General features: G+C 42.4%; 1 protein-coding gene across 8 annotated transcripts in view; it reads left to right on the top strand.

The window, feature by feature from the left end:
• Positions 1-18,051, top strand: part of KCNQ2 (potassium voltage-gated channel subfamily Q member 2) — an 86,133-nt gene that overhangs the window by 12,740 nt on the left and 55,342 nt on the right. For all 8 annotated transcript variants that reach the window (XM_077252933.1, XM_077252932.1, XM_077252927.1 and 5 more), the window contains exons 2-4: positions 13,920-14,010; positions 15,348-15,474; positions 15,887-16,062. In XM_077252933.1, the coding sequence (XP_077109048.1) occupies positions 13,920-14,010; positions 15,348-15,474; positions 15,887-16,062 (394 nt within the window). The remainder of the gene's footprint in view (positions 1-13,919; positions 14,011-15,347; positions 15,475-15,886; positions 16,063-18,051) is intronic.

Below are 18,051 nucleotides of genomic sequence, written 5' to 3'. Positions count from 1 at the left end.
ATAAAGGAGTCTGGAAAAATGAAGGAATTGGAGATGGGGTCAGATCTTTGGTTTATTGACTCCTTGGGCCGGTAGACATAGACCGGGCTTCTCAGCTTCGCTATGGTACCAGATGGGGTCCAGAAGTCCCTCTGCCAAATAAGGAGACCCCTAGATTATAAATGGCACATGGTAGGTAGCGGTCTATCACAGATTTTGCATTGCAGCCCAGGAGCCTCAAATTGCACCAAAGCTGGACTTCCTTATTTTTAATCCCATCTACATAGATGGTTATTGTCAGACAGTGCTTGTAAATACAAGAAATGTTCCATTTTACTGTTTATTAAATTTTGCAACCGTTCTTGAAATTTTAACAGTTTTCTTTTGCTTACATACCTCTGCCTTGGAGACCGACCACTGCTGATAGACAGCAGAACATGCCAGTGCTTACAAGCAGGGCCGGCTCCAGGTTTTTGAAGGCCCTGGGTGAAAGAGTCTCAGCGGGCCCTCCCCCTTTAGCACATGCCACGATTCATGATGCACAGATACAGCAGAGAAATATTGGTATAGTACAATGCCAGATTTCACTTACATGAGAGATAGCTATTGTAAATTCTACAATACCGTACAGCAGAGGGGCTTTATATAAGTCAGACCCTTATATGCCAATTTTTGTGATTTACTCCCTCTTCCTCAGTTACCAGTAGGCATTTTATTGTTAGCTGAACTTGCTGCAAAGAAAAAACTGCATACATTGAATATAACAGTTTTTCAATGGAAATCTATTTAAAGTAAACATTAGAAAGTATTAACGTAGAACATTTGTAAAAGTGCAAAATGTGTAGCATATAGCACAGCCACGTAGTATTTAGCACAGCCACGTAGTATTTAGCACAGCCATGTAGTATATAGCACAGCCCGCGTAGTATATAACACAGCCCACGTAGTATATAACACAGTCCACTTACAGTAGTATATAACACAGCCATGTAGTATATAGCACAGCCACGTAGCATATAGCAAAGCCATGTAGCATAAAACACAGCCCACGCAGTATATAACACATCCCACGTAGCATATAACACAGCCACATAGTATATAACACAGCCCACATAGTATATAGCACAACTACGTAGCATATAACACAGCCCACGTAGTATATAACACAGCCACATATTATATAACAGCCATGTAGTATATAGCACAGCCACGTAACATATAACACAGCCCATGTAGTATATAGCACAGCCACATAGTATATAACACAGCCATGTAGTATATAGCACAGCTACATAGCATATAACACAGCCCACGTAGTATATAGCACAGCCACATAGAATATAACACAGCCATGTAGTATATAGCACAGCCATGTAGCATATAACACTGCCCACATAGTATATAACACAGCCACGTAGTATATAACACAGCCCACGTAGTTGTAGTATATAGCACAGCCATGTAGTATATAGCACAGCCACATAGTATATAGCACAGCCACGTAGCATATAGCAGTCACGTAGTATATAACACAGCCCAGGTAGCATATAACAGCCCACGTAGTATATAGCACAGCTGAGCCCACCTAGTATATAGCACATCCCACGTAGCATATAACACAGCCATGTAGCATATAGCACAGCTGAGCCCACCTAGTATATAGCACAGCCCACGTTGCATATAACACAGCCACGTAGTATCTAGCAGTGTGGGCACCATAACCCTGTTAAAAAAAGAATTAAAATAAAAAATAGTTATATTCTCACCTTCTGGCGACCCCCCCGGATCAAGCCCAGGCCTTAGCGATGCTCCCGTCCCCAGTAATGCCTTGCGAGACAATGACCTGTGATGACGTAGCATAGGCAGCATCAATAGTAAAAAGTTGCTCACCGACTTGTCAAAATGGAAATGGGCCCCCCACCTGCTCAGGGCCCCGGCACTTGCCCTGCTGTGCCGGGTGCTGACGCCTGCCCTGCTTACAAGCTCTTTTCTATTGAGATTGTAAGCAGTATTTTGAAGCCGGCAAGAATCGCTGGAGCGCTCGCTGTTCCATCCGAATCCCGGCCGCCTGCAGCACATTATTTATAAGCCAGACGGCAACAGTGGTCAGTTTCCTAGGCAACGAGCTGTAAACAAAAGAAAAATGTTAATATCTCAAGAACAGCTCTAAATATTAATTAGCAGTAAATTGCAAAATTGCTTGTTTTTACAAGCACTATCCAAAAATAGCTCTGAAGAAGGGGATAACCCTTTAAGGCATGTTTGAATTATTGATGGATCAGTGGTGGATGCCATAACATTTGGTTGTTACCCAGCTATCCCAGATAGAAATAAAGCTTGCCATTGACATGAGATATTTATCTGCAGACAGTTGACAGATCCGGCTATAATTGATGACAACCCGATGTCTGAATTGGTCATACACATCAGAACAAGGGGTTATTTACAGGATATCTTGTAGATCTATGGGGTCTGACAACTTGGACTGCCACAATCCCAAGAAAGGGGTCTGTGAGATGCCCTGGATCAGTGGCTGGACACGTGCACTACAGCTCCATTCATTCTTTATGGGACTGCCAGTAAAAGCCCGGTGCTATACACGTAAGGCTGTGGAGTCAGAGTCATGGAGTTGGAGCCCATTTTGGTGGAGTCGGAGTCGGTGTCATGGAAATTGAGTAGTCGCAGCCGGAGGGGCTGTGGAGTCAGAGTTGTGGAGTCAGAGTCGGAGCCCATTTTGGTGGAGTCATGGAGTTGGAGCCCATTTTGGTGGGAGTCGGTGTAATGGAAATTGAGTAGTCGGAGCCAGGGCTGTGGAGTCAGAGTCGGAGCCCATTTTGGTGGAGTCGGTGTCATGGAAATTGAGGAGTTGGAAGTTTGGCTTACCGACTCTACAGCCCTGGTTGGGCTGTGGAGTCGAAGTTGTGGAGTCGGAGTCGGAGCCCATTTTGGTGGAGTCGGAGTCGGTGTCATGCAAATTGAAGAGTCTGTTACGGAGGTTTGGCTTACCGACTCCACAGCCCTGTTACACGGCTATGTCCGGGAGTCCCATTGAGAATAAGCCAGCGCTTCAGAGCCTGTCCTTGGGACTGGCGGGGCCCCCAAAAGTTGAATAATTGTAAATGTTGGGAAGAAGCCTTTAACAGCAGATGCTGCAAAAATAAGTTGGATCTGCCAGTGATCTTCCAATACATTTCTCATGTCAGTGTGATGTCCAACAGAACACACTCATCTGCCCCCTGAAAGGGATGATCCTTACACAAGTACATAAAAGGGACTTTTGGGGGAATTCATGGGCTGAGAGGGGAACAGGATTTTTATCATAATTTTGGATTGAAGCGTGAATGGTGTAGTTACGCCTATTATTACTAGAATATAGGGCGTTAGGGTCTGCTGTATTTGCAGTGCGGTAAGTAGGACCCCTGTCACCTCTGGGGCCCCCAATACACCTAGTTGGAGTTAAACACTGAACTAATTATATAAAAACAGGCGCCGAACTCCCCCGCAATCTGTCAGGATTAGACTCCGACGTCCCCCAATTTCCCGCCATTGATTTTTCATTTGCTATATAACCAGATTACAGGAAGCCTGTTATTCAGCGGCTGCAAATGAACTCTACTGCCATAAAGAACAGTGTGCCAGGTTCCTGCGCCATTGGCATAAACCCTGTGATAATTTGGCATTATTTCCCGGGAGGTGTAAATATGACTGCAAATACATCAGCAGCATGAGAAATGGCGCCATGGGGTCAGGATTCGGGGGAGGGGCAGGGTTAGGGCAGCTTGTAAATTCCCGTATGTGGACAGTGATGCACTGGTGAATGGGCTCAGAGGTTACTGTATTTCATGCTGAGAGCCGGACACTTGTACTCCAGGCCCTGGCTATGGATTTTCTGGTCCCAGTGGTGATGCATTAGGCTAGGAGATGGACTTGTTTGTTGGATTTACTGACACTATTTTCTGTGTCCCGGTAAATGTCGTGTGTTAGGGAGAATAACGGACATTCACCATGATAGCATTTTGTTGTCATTTCTTAGCAATGTTTGATCTCAGGAAAGCTGGTGGCAACCAGTGTGGCTTGTTCAATGGTGGGCTTCTTCAGTGCTCTAGAACCTTCATCCTGTGGCGTGTGTAAATGGGTTTCTTGGCTCTCAGATCTTCATCTTTTGTGTTTGGTCTTACTTTTCTTGTGTCTTTTCCCGTGTTGCTGTTTTTTTTCTGTGTTCTAGAACTTGTGTTCTGTGGCTTATTTAATTTCTTCAAAGCTCTATGAACATTATTTTGTGACATGTTTTATGTTATTTAGGGCTCTTAATTATCTAACTCCATGATTGATTTAATCAGTGCTCCAGCATCTTCATCCTGTTTCATCCAGGTTTTCTTCAGTGCTCTAGGACCTTTATCTCTTTCCATGTATGGTTACATCACTTCCTCTATAACCTTCACCCTGTTCCATCCAGATTTTCTTTAGTGCTCTGGGACCTTTATCTATTTTCATGTATGGCTTCATCAGTGTTCTATAACCTTCATCATGTTCCATCCAGATCTTCTTCGGTGCTATGGGGCCTTTATCTCTTTCCATGTATGGCTTCATCAGTGTTCTATAACCTTCATCATGTTCCATCCAGATCTTCTTCGGTGCTATGGGGCCTTTATCTCTTTCCATGTATAGCATCATCAGTGTTCTATAACCTTCACCCTGTTCCATCCAGATATTCGGTGCTGTGGGACCTTTATCTCTTTCCATGTATGGCTTCATCAGTTCTCTATAACCTTCATCCTGTTCCAACCAGATCTTCCTCAGTGCTCTGGGGCCTTTATCTTTTTCCATGAATGGCTTCATCAGTGTTCTATAACCTTCACCCTGTTCCATCCAGATCTTCTTCGGTGCTCTGGGACCTTTATCTCTTTCCATGTATGGCTTCATCAGTGTTCTATAACCTTCATCCTGTTCCGTCCAGATCTTCGGTGCTCTGGGACCGTTATCTATTTCCATGTATGGCTTCATCAGTGTTCTATAACCTTCATCCTGTTCCGTCCAGATCTTCGGTGCTCTGGGACCTTTATCTATTTCCATGTATGGCTTCATCAGTGTTCTATAACCTTCATCCTGTCCAATCCAGATCTTTTTCAGAGCTCTGGGACCTTTAGCTCTTTCCATGGATGGTTTCATGAGTGCTTTAGCATCCTCATCCTGTTCCATCCAGGTTTTTCTCATAGCTCTAGGGCCTGTATCTCTTTCCATGTTCGGTTTCATCAGTGCACTATAATCTTCATCCTGTTCTATTCAGGTCTTCCTCCTGATTGGCAGATTTCTGTGTACACTGCATAGTCAGAAAGCTGCCAATCAGAGGTGTGTGTGTGTGTGTGTGTGTGTGGGGGGGGGGGGGTATACAACTTTCAACATTCAGAGAACTAGTAGAGCTACAGCAGATAAAATTGATTTTATCAAAACTACAGCAAGCAGCCCAGTAAGTGACTCGTTCTAGAGCGGATCCAACATGAGGTCAATGTCTTTGCTAACTTACCAATTATTTGAATCTGTGGAAAGAATACCAAGGAATATTGGCTGATTTTAGGCTGCATCGGTCTTGTTCACTGGTTGTCCGTATTATTGCACTTCAATACCAGACACAACATACTGGGGGCTATTTCTATAGAAAAAAGAAAATCTAGACAACAGCTTTAGGTTACCTATAAAAAACCGTGGAGTATTGGCATATTCTGTGCCTTAAGTGTGTTGCCATTTTTAAGATCTCTGCTTGCTGTCAGTGTCTGAAAAGATTTCGCATAGGCTCAGAATTGAGTGTGATACAATTGCGTTCATTAAATATTTGACAGATTTTATTGAATTGGATTAGCGTCTCTGCTCCAGCAGTAAATAGGTTAATCGCCCGGCTTCATTCAGTCTGCCAGCCAAGGGAAAGTGTCCTGTCAGCAGAAATGGACCTGGATCCGGCTCCTCCCGGCGCTGCCGGGTTCAGTTTCATCGGGTAAAAGCTTTACGTAAATGAAGAGTGGCTTTATTGCCGCTGATTTGTGTTACTCGCTTGTTTCTCCCGCACAATTGTGATCAATCTCCCCATATAATTGCCCCTACAGTGCACAGTGCCACCGACCCGCCAGATCCCTATGGTCCTAGTGCCATCATGGAGGCACGAGCTCTGTTTCCCCAGCACTACATTTTGGCCCAACCGTTCCCGTGGCCATCATGGCGATTGTGTCTTCTGTCTGCTCTGTGCCAAACGATCGGCCTGTGTGTAGCAGAGCCGGGCGTGTTTCCTACACGGCAGAGACGAGTTTGTTCTGGTTCTTGCACATTTCTATCAGTTTCAGCAGCTGAGTTTCTGTCGGATACCGCAAAGGTGAATTTTAAGGTTGCAGCGGAGGTGAGGTTTTTTTTTCAGGTATAGCAGAAACTTTTGGATGCAGCAGAGCCAAGTTTCATTCAGATGCGGTAGAGTGTGTCTTTCACATGTAGCAGAGCTGAGTTTATTGTTGATGCAGCAGAGCAGAGTTTCTTTCCGGTGCAGCAGTGCAGAGTTTCAGATGTAGCAGAGATGAATTCCTTGCTGATCCAGCAGAGCTGAGTTTATTGTTGATGCAGCAGAGCTGAGTTTCTTTCAGATGCAGCAGTGCAGAGTTTCAGATGTAGCAGAGCAGATGTAGCAAAGATGAGTGCCTTGCTGATGCAGCAGAGCCAAGTTTCTTTCAGATGCAGCAGTGCAGAGTTTCAGATGTAGCAGAGACGAGTTCCTTGCTGATGTAGCAGAGCTGAGTTTCATTCAGATGCAGCAGTGCAGAGTTTCAGATATAGCAGAGACGAGTTCCTTGCTGATGTAGCAGAGCTGAGTTTCTTTCAGATGCAGCAGTGCAGAGTTTCAGATATAGCAGAAATGAATTCCTTGCTGATCCAGCAGAGCTGAGTTTCTTTCAGAATGTCGAGTGATTAGGGGTTTTTTTTTGGATGCAGCAGAGATGAGGGGTTTTTTTTCAGTTGCAGCATAGACCTGTTTCTTCTGGATGAAGCAGAGCCGAGTTTCTTGCGGATGCAGGAGATGTGTTTGAGTTAGACCCAGCGGAGGCAAATTTCTATTACATGCAGCAGAGCTGACTTTCTGTAGAGATACGTTTCTATTGCACCCAGTAAAGACAAGGTTTTTCATGATGTAGCAGAGCTGTGTTTACACTCTTTATGTCAGACGCAGAAAGCTGAGTTTGTCATTGTGTTCGGTTTGGATTTACATAGGACTGCAGATAAACTTAATGCATTGCCTGAGCTCTATATGTGAGTTGTTAATACAATATTAAAGCTGAATTACAAATTTAGCTCTGCTACATCTGTGCGTAAACTCTGACGCTCAGGAATAATGGCTAATGGTCTAGTGCAGGGATTGGTTTTCTGACCACTGGTCACTTGGGATCGCCAGCCCTTGTAGTGATTCCTGGGGTTATGGCTCAGACCTGTCTCCGTAGAAGCAGAGGACATGACAGTCCCGGATTTGATGTGGGCAGACACGCGCCCGTGGGCAGCAATGCTCAAGATCTCTCCCAGAAATCCTGGTGTAAATAGATCAACCCTCGGCTGTGACCGGTATCGCGTCCGTACCAGCATTGATCCTCGGGATATCAGCAGGAATGTTCACACAGACTGACAGCAAGCACAGATATTGATGGGGGGTCCTGATTTTGAGGGGGGCAGACTTGTCCACAGATCTGCATGTGATGGTCAGCGTGCCATGACGAAATCAGGGTAAATGGGATAATGCAGAATGAGTGTTTGCTATTAGCAGCACAGAGTATTTCAGGAGAGTATTTGTGGAGAGTAGTAGTTAATGACTGATCCCCAGCAGCACAGAGTATGTCAGGGTTTGAGTACTCAGATCATGTGTAGGGGCTTGTTCTCACTAGTCTTGTGATGCTAGTGAGGACGAGAGGAACTGAGACAAGTGCTAAAGGGAATCTGTCACCAAGTTTTTGCTATCTTATCTGAGAGCAGTATGATGTAGGGGTGAGACCCTGATTCCAGTGATGTGTCACTTACCGGGCTGCTTGTTGTAGTTTTGATAAAATCCCTGTTTTCTCTGCTGCAGATCTAGCAGTGCTCTGAATGCTGAGCTCTGATAACCCCGCCCACATCACTGATTGGCTGCTTTCTTTGTACATTGCGCATAGGCAGAAAGCTGTAATGGGGATGGGGTTACACAGAGCTCATGAATATCCTCCCACGTTCCAAATTTAGAATTTAGATTATGAGCCCCAATGGGGACAGTGATGATGATGATGATGTCTGTAAAGCTCTGTGGGACTAATAATAAGCTGGTAAAAAAATGTATAACTATGGAGCACTACATAGCAGCAGGTGTAATAATCTGATGATAAAACATTGATTTGATCAAAACTACAGCAAGAAGCCCAGTAAGTGACACATCGCTGGAATCACGCATAGGGCAACGCAGAGTATTTAAGAAGGTATGTGTGCTGAACAGTGGTGTGTTAGTGGAGGCAAGTGGGAGGGTAAAAACTGAGAGTTAGCAGTGGAAAAAGAAGGCTGGCACAGTGGCACAAAGTATACAGGAGAGGAATACTCATCTTATTAGAGTCACAGACCGACAGTTACCTCACGCAGCACAGAGTACTTCAGGAAAGGGATGTCCTATCTTCATGGATGTAGTGAACACAGAGGGTCCGCAGTAGCACAGAACATGTGATGAGAGGACTGATGATGATGATGATGATGAAGGTCAGAACAGGGATGCACATTTCCCACAAGACCTTAGAGGGTCCTTCCCCCCAAAATCTCCCCATTATAGATGACGGCTCCCTGTGATAATGACGCTCACTGCTTTGAGGTCTTGTTGAGAGAAGACACATTTATAAAATGCATTTTCTTCTAAAACCGCAGATTAATTTTCCGTCTCATTATCCAATTACATGAGCTCTGGATAATGAGACATTACTGCAGTCCCCTGGTATTACTGATGCTGCCATATAGCGGTCTGTAGACAGGCGGCATGATGGAGGTGCATTGCCCAGGGGACCGGGGCGGGTGTATGAGGCCGAGGTGCTGACTGTGGTGGAACCACAAGGAAGTGCTGAACTCAACTTATTGACTGGATATTGCCCTCTTCACTAAATTTGAACTGTCCCCCGGGATTGGAGAATGGGACCCCCTCCCCCAACAATCATTGTGGATTTGGTTTGCTGTACCATGTACCTCTTTAGGGAACCTGTCCGTCAGCCCTGATTTCTCTGCAATTAACAGAGCCATGTAATTCCCGAAGGTGCTTTAGTCTCACATGTCACGTAGGAGGCAGGAGAACAGGAACATTATATATAATGCTTTGTATCACTGCAGCGTGATGGGGGAGCGGAGGAGGGGGCTTCCTATAAATGTCCACCAGGAAATATGAGATTTATGTCTGTAAGTGCATGTGAAAAGACTTTTACCCCTGTGTACATGTATTTTCTTATACATAGGCAGTATTATAGTAGTTATATTCTTATACATAGGGGCAGTATTTTAGTAGTTATATTATTGTACATAGGGGGCTGTATTATAGTAGTTATATTCTTGTACATACAGTGGGGCAAAAAAGTATTTAGTCAGTCAGCAATAGTGCAAGTTCCACCACTTAAAAAGATGAGAGGCGTCTGTAATTTACATCATAGGTAGACCTCAACTATGGGAGACAAACTGAGACAAAAAAATCCAGAAAATCACATTGTCTGTTTTTTTATCATTTTATTTGCATATTATGGTGGAAAATAAGTATTTGGTCAGAAACAAACAATCAAGATTTCTGGCTCTCACAGACCTGTAACTTCTTCTTTAAGAGTCTCCTCTTTCCTCCACTCATTACCTGTAGTAATGGCACCTGTTTAAACTTGTTATCAGTATAAAAAGACACCTGTGCACACCCTCAAACAGTCTGACTCCAAACTCCACTATGGTGAAGACCAAAGAGCTGTCAAAGGACACCAGAAACAAAATTGTAGCCCTGCACCAGGCTGGGAAGACTGAATCTGCAATAGCCAACCAGCTTGGAGTGAAGAAATCAACAGTGGGAGCAATAATTAGAAAATGGAAGGCATTCAAGACCACTGATAATCTCCCTCGATCTGGGGCTCCACGCAAAATCCCACCCCGTGAGGTCAGAATGATCACAAGAACGGTGAGCAAAAATCCCAGAACCACGCGGGGGGACCTAGTGAATGAACTGCAGAGAGCTGGGACCAATGTAACAAGGCCTACCATAAGTAACACACTACGCCACCATGGACTCAGATCCTGCAGTGCCAGACGTGTCCAACTGCTTAAGCCAGTACATGTCCGGGCCCGTCTGAAGTTTGCTAGAGAGCATTTGGATGATCCAGAGGAGTTTTGGGAGAATGTCCTATGGTCTGATGAAACCAAACTGGAACTGTTTGGTAGAAACACAACTTGTCATGTTTGGAGGAAAAAGAATACTGAGTTGCATCCATCAAACACCATACCTACTGTAAAGCATGGTGGTGGAAACATCATGCTTTGGGGCTGTTTCTCTGCAAAGGGGCCAGGATGACTGATCCGGGTACATGAAAGAATGAATGGGGCCATCGTGAGATTTTGAGTGCAAACCTCCTTCCATCAGCAAGGGCATTGAAGATGAAACGTGGCTGGGTCTTTCAACATGACAATGATCCAAAGCACACCGCCAGGGCAACGAAGGAGTGGCTTCGTAAGAAGCATTTGAAGGTCCTGGAGTGGCCTAGCCAGTCTCCAGATCTCAACCCTATAGAAAACCTTTGGAGGGAGTTGAAAGTCCGTGTTGCCAAGCGAAAAGCCAAAAACATCACTGCTCTAGAGGAGATCTGCATGGAGGAATGGGCCAACATACCAACAACAGTGTGTGGCAACCTTGTGAAGACTTACAGAAAACGTTTGACCTCTGTCATTGCCAACAAAGGATATTTTACAAAGTATTGAGATGAAATTTTGTTTCTGACCAAATACTTATTTTCCACCATAGGGGGCAGTATTATAGTAGTTATATTCTTGTACATAGGTGCAGTATTATAGTAGTTAAATTCTTGTACATAGCAGTATTATAGTAGTTATATTCTTGCACATAGGAGGCAGTATTATAGTAGTTATATTCGTGTACATAGGTGCAGTATTATAGTAGTTATATTCTTGTACATAGGGGGCAGTAGTATAGTAGCTATATTCTTGTACATAGGTGCAGTATTATAGTAGTTATATTCTTGTACATACGAACAGTATTATAGTAGTTATATTCTTGTACATAGAGCAGTATTGTTGTAGTTCTATTCTTGTACATAGGAACAGTATTATAGTAGTTATATTCTTGTATATAGGGGGAAGTATTTTAGTAGTTATATTCTTGTACATAGGTGCAGTATTATAGTAGTTATATTCTTGTACATAGGGAGCTGTATTATAGTAGTTATATTCTTGTATATAGGTGCAGTATTATAGTAGTTATATTCTTGTACATAGGGGTAGTATTATAGTAGTTATATTCTTGTACATAGGGGTAGTATTATAGTAGTTATATTCTTGTACACAGCAGCAGTATTATAGTAGATATATTCTTGTACATAGGTGCTGTATTATAGTAGTGATATTCTCGTACATAGGAGCAGTATTATAGTAGCTATATTCTTGTACATAGGGAGCAGTATTATAGTAGTTATATTCTTGTACATAGGGGGCAGTATTATAGTAGTTATATTCTTGTACATAGGTGCTGTATTATAGTAGTGATATTCTCGTACATAGGAGCAGTATTATAGTAGCTATATTCTTGTACATAGGGAGCAGTATTATAGTAGTTATATTCTTGTACATAGGGGCAGTATTATAGTAGTTATATTCTTGTACATAGGGGCAGTATTATAGTAGTTATATTCTTGCACATAGGAGGCAGTATTATAGTAGTTATATTCGTGTACATAGGTGCAGTATTATAGTAGTAATATTCTTGTACATAGGGGGCAGTATTATAGTAGCTATATTCTTGTACATAGGTGCAGTATTATAGTAGTTATATTCTTGTACATACGAACAGTATTATAGTACGGTAGTTATATTCTTGTACATAGAGCAGTATTGTTGTAGTTCTATTCTTGTACATAGGAACAGTATTATAGTAGTTATATTCTTGTATATAGGGGGAAGTATTTTAGTAGTTATATTCTTGTACATAGGTGCAGTATTATAGTAGTTATATTCTTGTACATAGGGAGCAGTATTATAGTAGTTATATTCTTGTACATAGGTGCAGTATTATAGTAGTTATATTCTTGTACATAGGGGTAGTATTATAGTAGTTATATTCTTGTACATAGGGGTAGTATTATAGTAGTTATATTCTTGTACACAGCAGCAGTATTATAGTAGATATATTCTTGTACATAGGTGCTGTATTATAGTAGTGATATTCTCGTACATAGGAGCAGTATTATAGTAGCTATATTCTTGTACATAGGGAGCAGTATTATAGTAGTTATATTCTTGTACATAGGGGGCAGTATTATAGTAGTTATATTCTTGTACATAGGTGCTGTATTATAGTAGTGATATTCTCGTACATAGGAGCAGTATTATAGTAGCTATATTCTTGTACATAGGGAGCAGTATTATAGTAGTTATATTCTTGTACATAGGGGCAGTATTATAGTAGTTATATTCTTGTACATAGGGGCAGTATTATAGTAGTTATATTCTTGTACATAGGGGCAGTATTATAGTAGTGATATTCTCGTACATAGGAGCAGTATTATAGTAGCTATATTCTTGTACATAGGGAGCAGTATTATAGTAGTTATATTCTTGTACATACGAACAGTATTATAGTAGTTATATTCTTGTACATAGAGCAGTATTGTTGTAGTTCTATTCTTGTACATAGGAACAGTATTATAGTAGTTATATTCTTGTATATAGGGGGAAGTATTTTAGTAGTTATATTCTTGTACATAGGTGCAGTATTATAGTAGTTATATTCTTGTACATAGGGAGCAGTATTATAGTAGTTATATTCTTGTACATAGGTGCAGTATTATAGTAGTTATATTCTTGTACATAGGGGTAGTATTATAGTAGTTATATTCTTGTACATAGGGGTAGTATTATAGTAGTTATATTCTTGTACACAGCAGCAGTATTATAGTAGATATATTCTTGTACATAGGTGCTGTATTATAGTAGTGATATTCTCGTACATAGGAGCAGTATTATAGTAGCTATATTCTTGTACATAGGGAGCAGTATTATAGTAGTTATATTCTTGTACATAGGGGGCAGTATTATAGTAGTTATATTCTTGTACATAGGTGCTGTATGATAGTAGTGATATTCTCGTACATAGGAGCAGTATTATAGTAGCTATATTCTTGTACATAGGGAGCAGTATTATAGTAGTTATATTCTTGTACATAGGGGCAGTATTATAGTAGTTATATTCTTGTACATAGGGGCAGTATTATAGTAGTTATATTCTTGTACATAGGGGCAGTATTATAGTAGTGATATTCTCGTACATAGGAGCAGTATTATAGTAGCTATATTCTTGTACATAGGGAGCAGTATTATAGTAGTTGTATTCTCGTACATAGGAGCAGTATTATAGTAGCTATATTCTTGTACATAGGGGGCAGTATTATAGTAGTTATATTCTTGTACATAGGGGCAGTATTATAGTAGTGATATTCTCGTACATAGGAGCAGTATTATAGTAGCTATATTCTTGTACATAGGGAGCAGTATTAAAGTAGTTATATTCTTGTACATGGGGCAGTATTATAGTAGTTATATTCTTGTACATAGGAGCAGTATTATAGTAGGTATATTCTTGTACATAGGGGCAGTATTATAGTAGTGATATTCTCGTACATAGGAGCAGTATTATAGTAGTCCTTCTCCTTTTTTATCCCCAGGTTCCTGCTTGTCTTTTCCTGCCTTGTTCTTTCTGTCTTTTCCACCATTAGGGAGTATGAGGAGAAGTCAGAGGGGGCCCTCTACATACTGGTATGTACAGAAAAAGAGATTGTCAACTCTTTGAAGCAAAAATGTGTGATAATAACTTCAACACAGTGTTTTGTGCATTACATACTGTATAATATAAATTAATACAAATTGATTAGATTTTAAAATGTTGTTAAACTGAGGTCCCAGATTTCTTGCATCAGTGACTGATGTGATGAGCTCCAATTTAAAGGGATCTATCAGCAGGATTGTGCAAAGAAACCTACAGTGTCAGGTTGGTGCCGTTTTACAGATTAAAATAATACCTTTGTTGATGAAATCCGTCTTGTGGTTGTTGTTTAATCCTTATTTGTAGTTTTCAGTTAATGATATGCTGGTGCCCCAGAGCGGCCTGTGGGGGGGGCTTCATGTGGTGGTCTGCTTACATATGCATCTGTATTGGCTTATGAGAGGTTACTGATCCCTCAATGACCTGTCCCCTATTTTCATACTGTATATCTTACTGTTTAAAAAAAAAAAAAAAAAATTCCGTTCGTCATGGAGGTGGTGGCGCCTGCGCTCTATCATGGTTGGATCTATAATATCCTTATTTATTTAGTCATATAAATTTATTTAGGAAAAAAAAATTCTTCCTCAAAATGGCTGGGGCCATTTTGCTAGATGAAAATTATTATTTTTTGCCACCACCAAGAAGGCGCCGGGCGCGCCTGTGCAGTAGCATCTATCGAGTTCTGATGAAAGCTACTGTGCAGGCGCCGCAGTTGCCATCTTGGTGGAGACACAATTTTTTTTATCTAGAAAAGTGGCAGTGGTTCCTGCACAGTAGCATCTATCGCGTTATGAATTTTGCCACTACAGCGCAGGTGCTGTAGGCGGTATTTTGAGGAAGAATTTTTTTTCTAAAGAAATTTATATGACTAAATAAAATTTAAATATGGATATTATAGATCCAATCATGATAGAGCGCAGGCGCCGCCACCTGCATGATGAATGGAATTTTTTTATAAACAATAAGATAAATAGTATGTAAAATGGGGGCAGGTCAGTGATGGATCAGTGACCTGTCATAAGCCAATACAGATGCATATGTAAGCAGAGCACCACATGAAGCCCTGAACACAGGCCGCCCCGGAGCACGAGCATCTCATTAACTGAAAACTGAAAATAAAGATTAAACAACAACCACAAGACAGATGTCATCACCCAGGTATCAGTGAAATCAGTATAACAGCGCCGACCTAACACTGTCTGTAGGTTACTGAGCACAATCCTGCTGACAGGTTCCCTTTCCCTGATTTTTTGAAGTCTAATATCCCTTTAAATTCTTTTTTCTATTGTCTTTTACAGCTGAAAAATCAGAATGGTTTTCTTTCTTGCAGGAAATTGTCACCATTGTGGTCTTTGGAGTGGAGTATTTTGTTCGGATTTGGGCTGCCGGGTGCTGCTGTCGTTACAGAGGATGGAGAGGTCGGCTGAAATTCGCACGCAAGCCATTCTGTGTCATTGGTGAGGCCAGTCCAGCAAAATTGTTATTTATTTTTTAAAAGAATAATTAGTAAGTGACAGTAAAAGTCTCCTGCTCAATATCTGTAATCAACTGGTACCTTGTCACTAATATATACCCCCTTTCAGATCTACATCCTTTCACTGTGTATGTTTTTCTAGCTTTGGGACCCCACAGCCTGAAAGTGGTGGTTCGGTTTGAGAAAACATGGTATTTTATTCAACCCTTTATGTCCATTATTGTGTCCAGAACTGCCTCGTAGCTCTTCAGCTGTTACAGAATTTTAATTATCTGCTTTGTAATATTGGTTGGAGCCGCTGTACCCTGCATACCCTGCGCAATTGTAATATTATTGAAGTGCAGTTTTTTGCCACATATGAGAAGATCTCCCCCTTTTCTTTCCTCTCTTTCCAGACATCCTGGTGTTGATAGCGTCCATAGCGGTCCTATCTGCCGGATCACAGGGGAATGTCTTTGCTACCTCTGCTCTCAGGAGCTTGAGATTTCTGCAGATTCTGCGCATGATCCGTATGGACCGGAGAGGAGGAACATGGAAACTACTGGGCTCTGTGGTGTACGCGCACAGCAAGGTATTATCCACTGTACATGGGCATTACCTTATTTCTATGGCAGTGTAGTACCTACTTATTGGACATATCCATGTATGTGTGTACAGTATATATATACAACTCTGGCAAAAATGAAGAGACCACCACATCGAAACCCTGCCATGGGCAGCCCAATCTCCAGACCTGAACCCCATTGAAAACCTCTGGAATGTAATCTAGAGGATGATGGATAGTCACAAGCCATCAAACAAAGAAGAACTGCTTAAATGTTTGCGCCAGAAGCAGTGTGAAAGACTGGTGGAAAGCATGCCAAGACGCATGAAAGCTGTAATTAAGAATCATGGTTATTCCACAAAAAATTGATTTCTGAACTCTTCCTGAGGTAAAACATTAGTATTGTTGTTTCTAAATGATTATGAACTTGTTTTTTTTGCATTATTTGAGGTCTGAAAGCACTGGTTATTTTTTTTTCAATTTTGACCATTTCTCCTTTTCAGAAATAAAATACAAAATTTATTGCTTGGATATTCGGAGACATGTTGTCAGAAGTTTATAGACTAAAAGAACAATTTACATTTTACTCAAAAATCCTACTATATAATTGTCTAAGGGTCACTTCCATCTGTCTGTCCCGGATATTCATTGGTCAAGGCCTCTGTCTGTCATGGAATCCAAGTCGCTGATTGGTCGTGCCAGCTGCCTGTCATGGCTGCCGCGACCAATCAGCGACAGCCACAGTCTGATTAGTCCCTCCCTACTCCCCTGCAGTCACTGCCCGCCGCCCGCATACTCCCCTCCGGTCTCCCCCCACAGACCCCGGCAGTTCCAGTCTCCTGCCTGCAAACAGCTCAGGTGGTGGGCTCCACACTCCCACCAGCCTGGCACACCGCCTTCAGCCTCCCAGGACCGTCCCCTGCTTACCGTCACCCCGTACTTGAGAGCGATGCCCTGCACGGTGTCCCTGGGGCAGACCGGGCGCTCTATGTACCTCTCGGCCCAGGGCGCCATCACGCTGGACGCGGCTGTAGCACCGGCCACAGTCCCGCCATCTTCTGCGGAGGAATGCACACTCCGGTAACGGTAAGAGCACTACATGTGCTGAACTGGAGCCTCCACTGCCAGCAGCCACCGGCAGGGGGCACTCCTCTCATCCAGCACGGGGAAGCGCGGCCGTGTTATCCCGGGATCCCCGGTGTGGAGCACGTGTCCGGGAACGCTCCGCCCCTGGCGGCATCTCCAGGCTGCACGGTGTGCACGGCAGACATGCTGCAACCTCAGGAGACATTAGTAGCATTCATCTTATTTACTCTATCAGTGCTGTTAGTATTTTATGGGCAGTATACTACGTGTGTGTGCTGTATACTACATGACTGGGCAATATACTACGTGTCTGTGCTGTATACTACGTCACTGGGCAATATACTATGTGGCTGGGCAATATACTACGTGACTGGGCAATATACTACGTGGCTGGGCAATATACTACGTGACTGGGCAATATACTACGTGTCTGTGCTGTATACTACGTCACTGGGCAATATACTACGTCACTGGGCAATATACTACGTCACTGGGCAATATACTATGTGGCTGGGCAATATACTACGTCACTGGGCAATATACTACGTCACTGGGCAATATACTATGTGGCTGGGCAATATACTACGTGACTGGGCAATATACTACGTCACTGGGCAATATACTACGTCACTGGGCAATATACTACGTCACTGGGCAATATACTACGTCACTGGGCAATATACTACGTCACTGGGCAATATACTACGTCACTGGGCAATATACTACGTCACTGGGCAATATACTATGTGGCTGGGCAATATACTACGTGACTGGGCAATATACTACGTGAAGGGCAATATACTACGTGACTGGGCAATATACTACGTGGCTGGGCAATATACTACGTGTCTGTGCTGTATACTATGTGGCTGGGCAATATACTACGTGGCTGGGCAATATACTACGTGGACATGCATATTCTAAAATACC

This window comes from Ranitomeya variabilis, chromosome 4 (genome assembly GCF_051348905.1).
Source record: "Ranitomeya variabilis isolate aRanVar5 chromosome 4, aRanVar5.hap1, whole genome shotgun sequence".
NCBI lineage: Eukaryota > Metazoa > Chordata > Amphibia > Anura > Dendrobatidae > Ranitomeya > Ranitomeya variabilis.
Note: the sequence above shows the minus strand (reverse complement) of the source record. Positions and strands in the feature narration are given on the sequence as shown.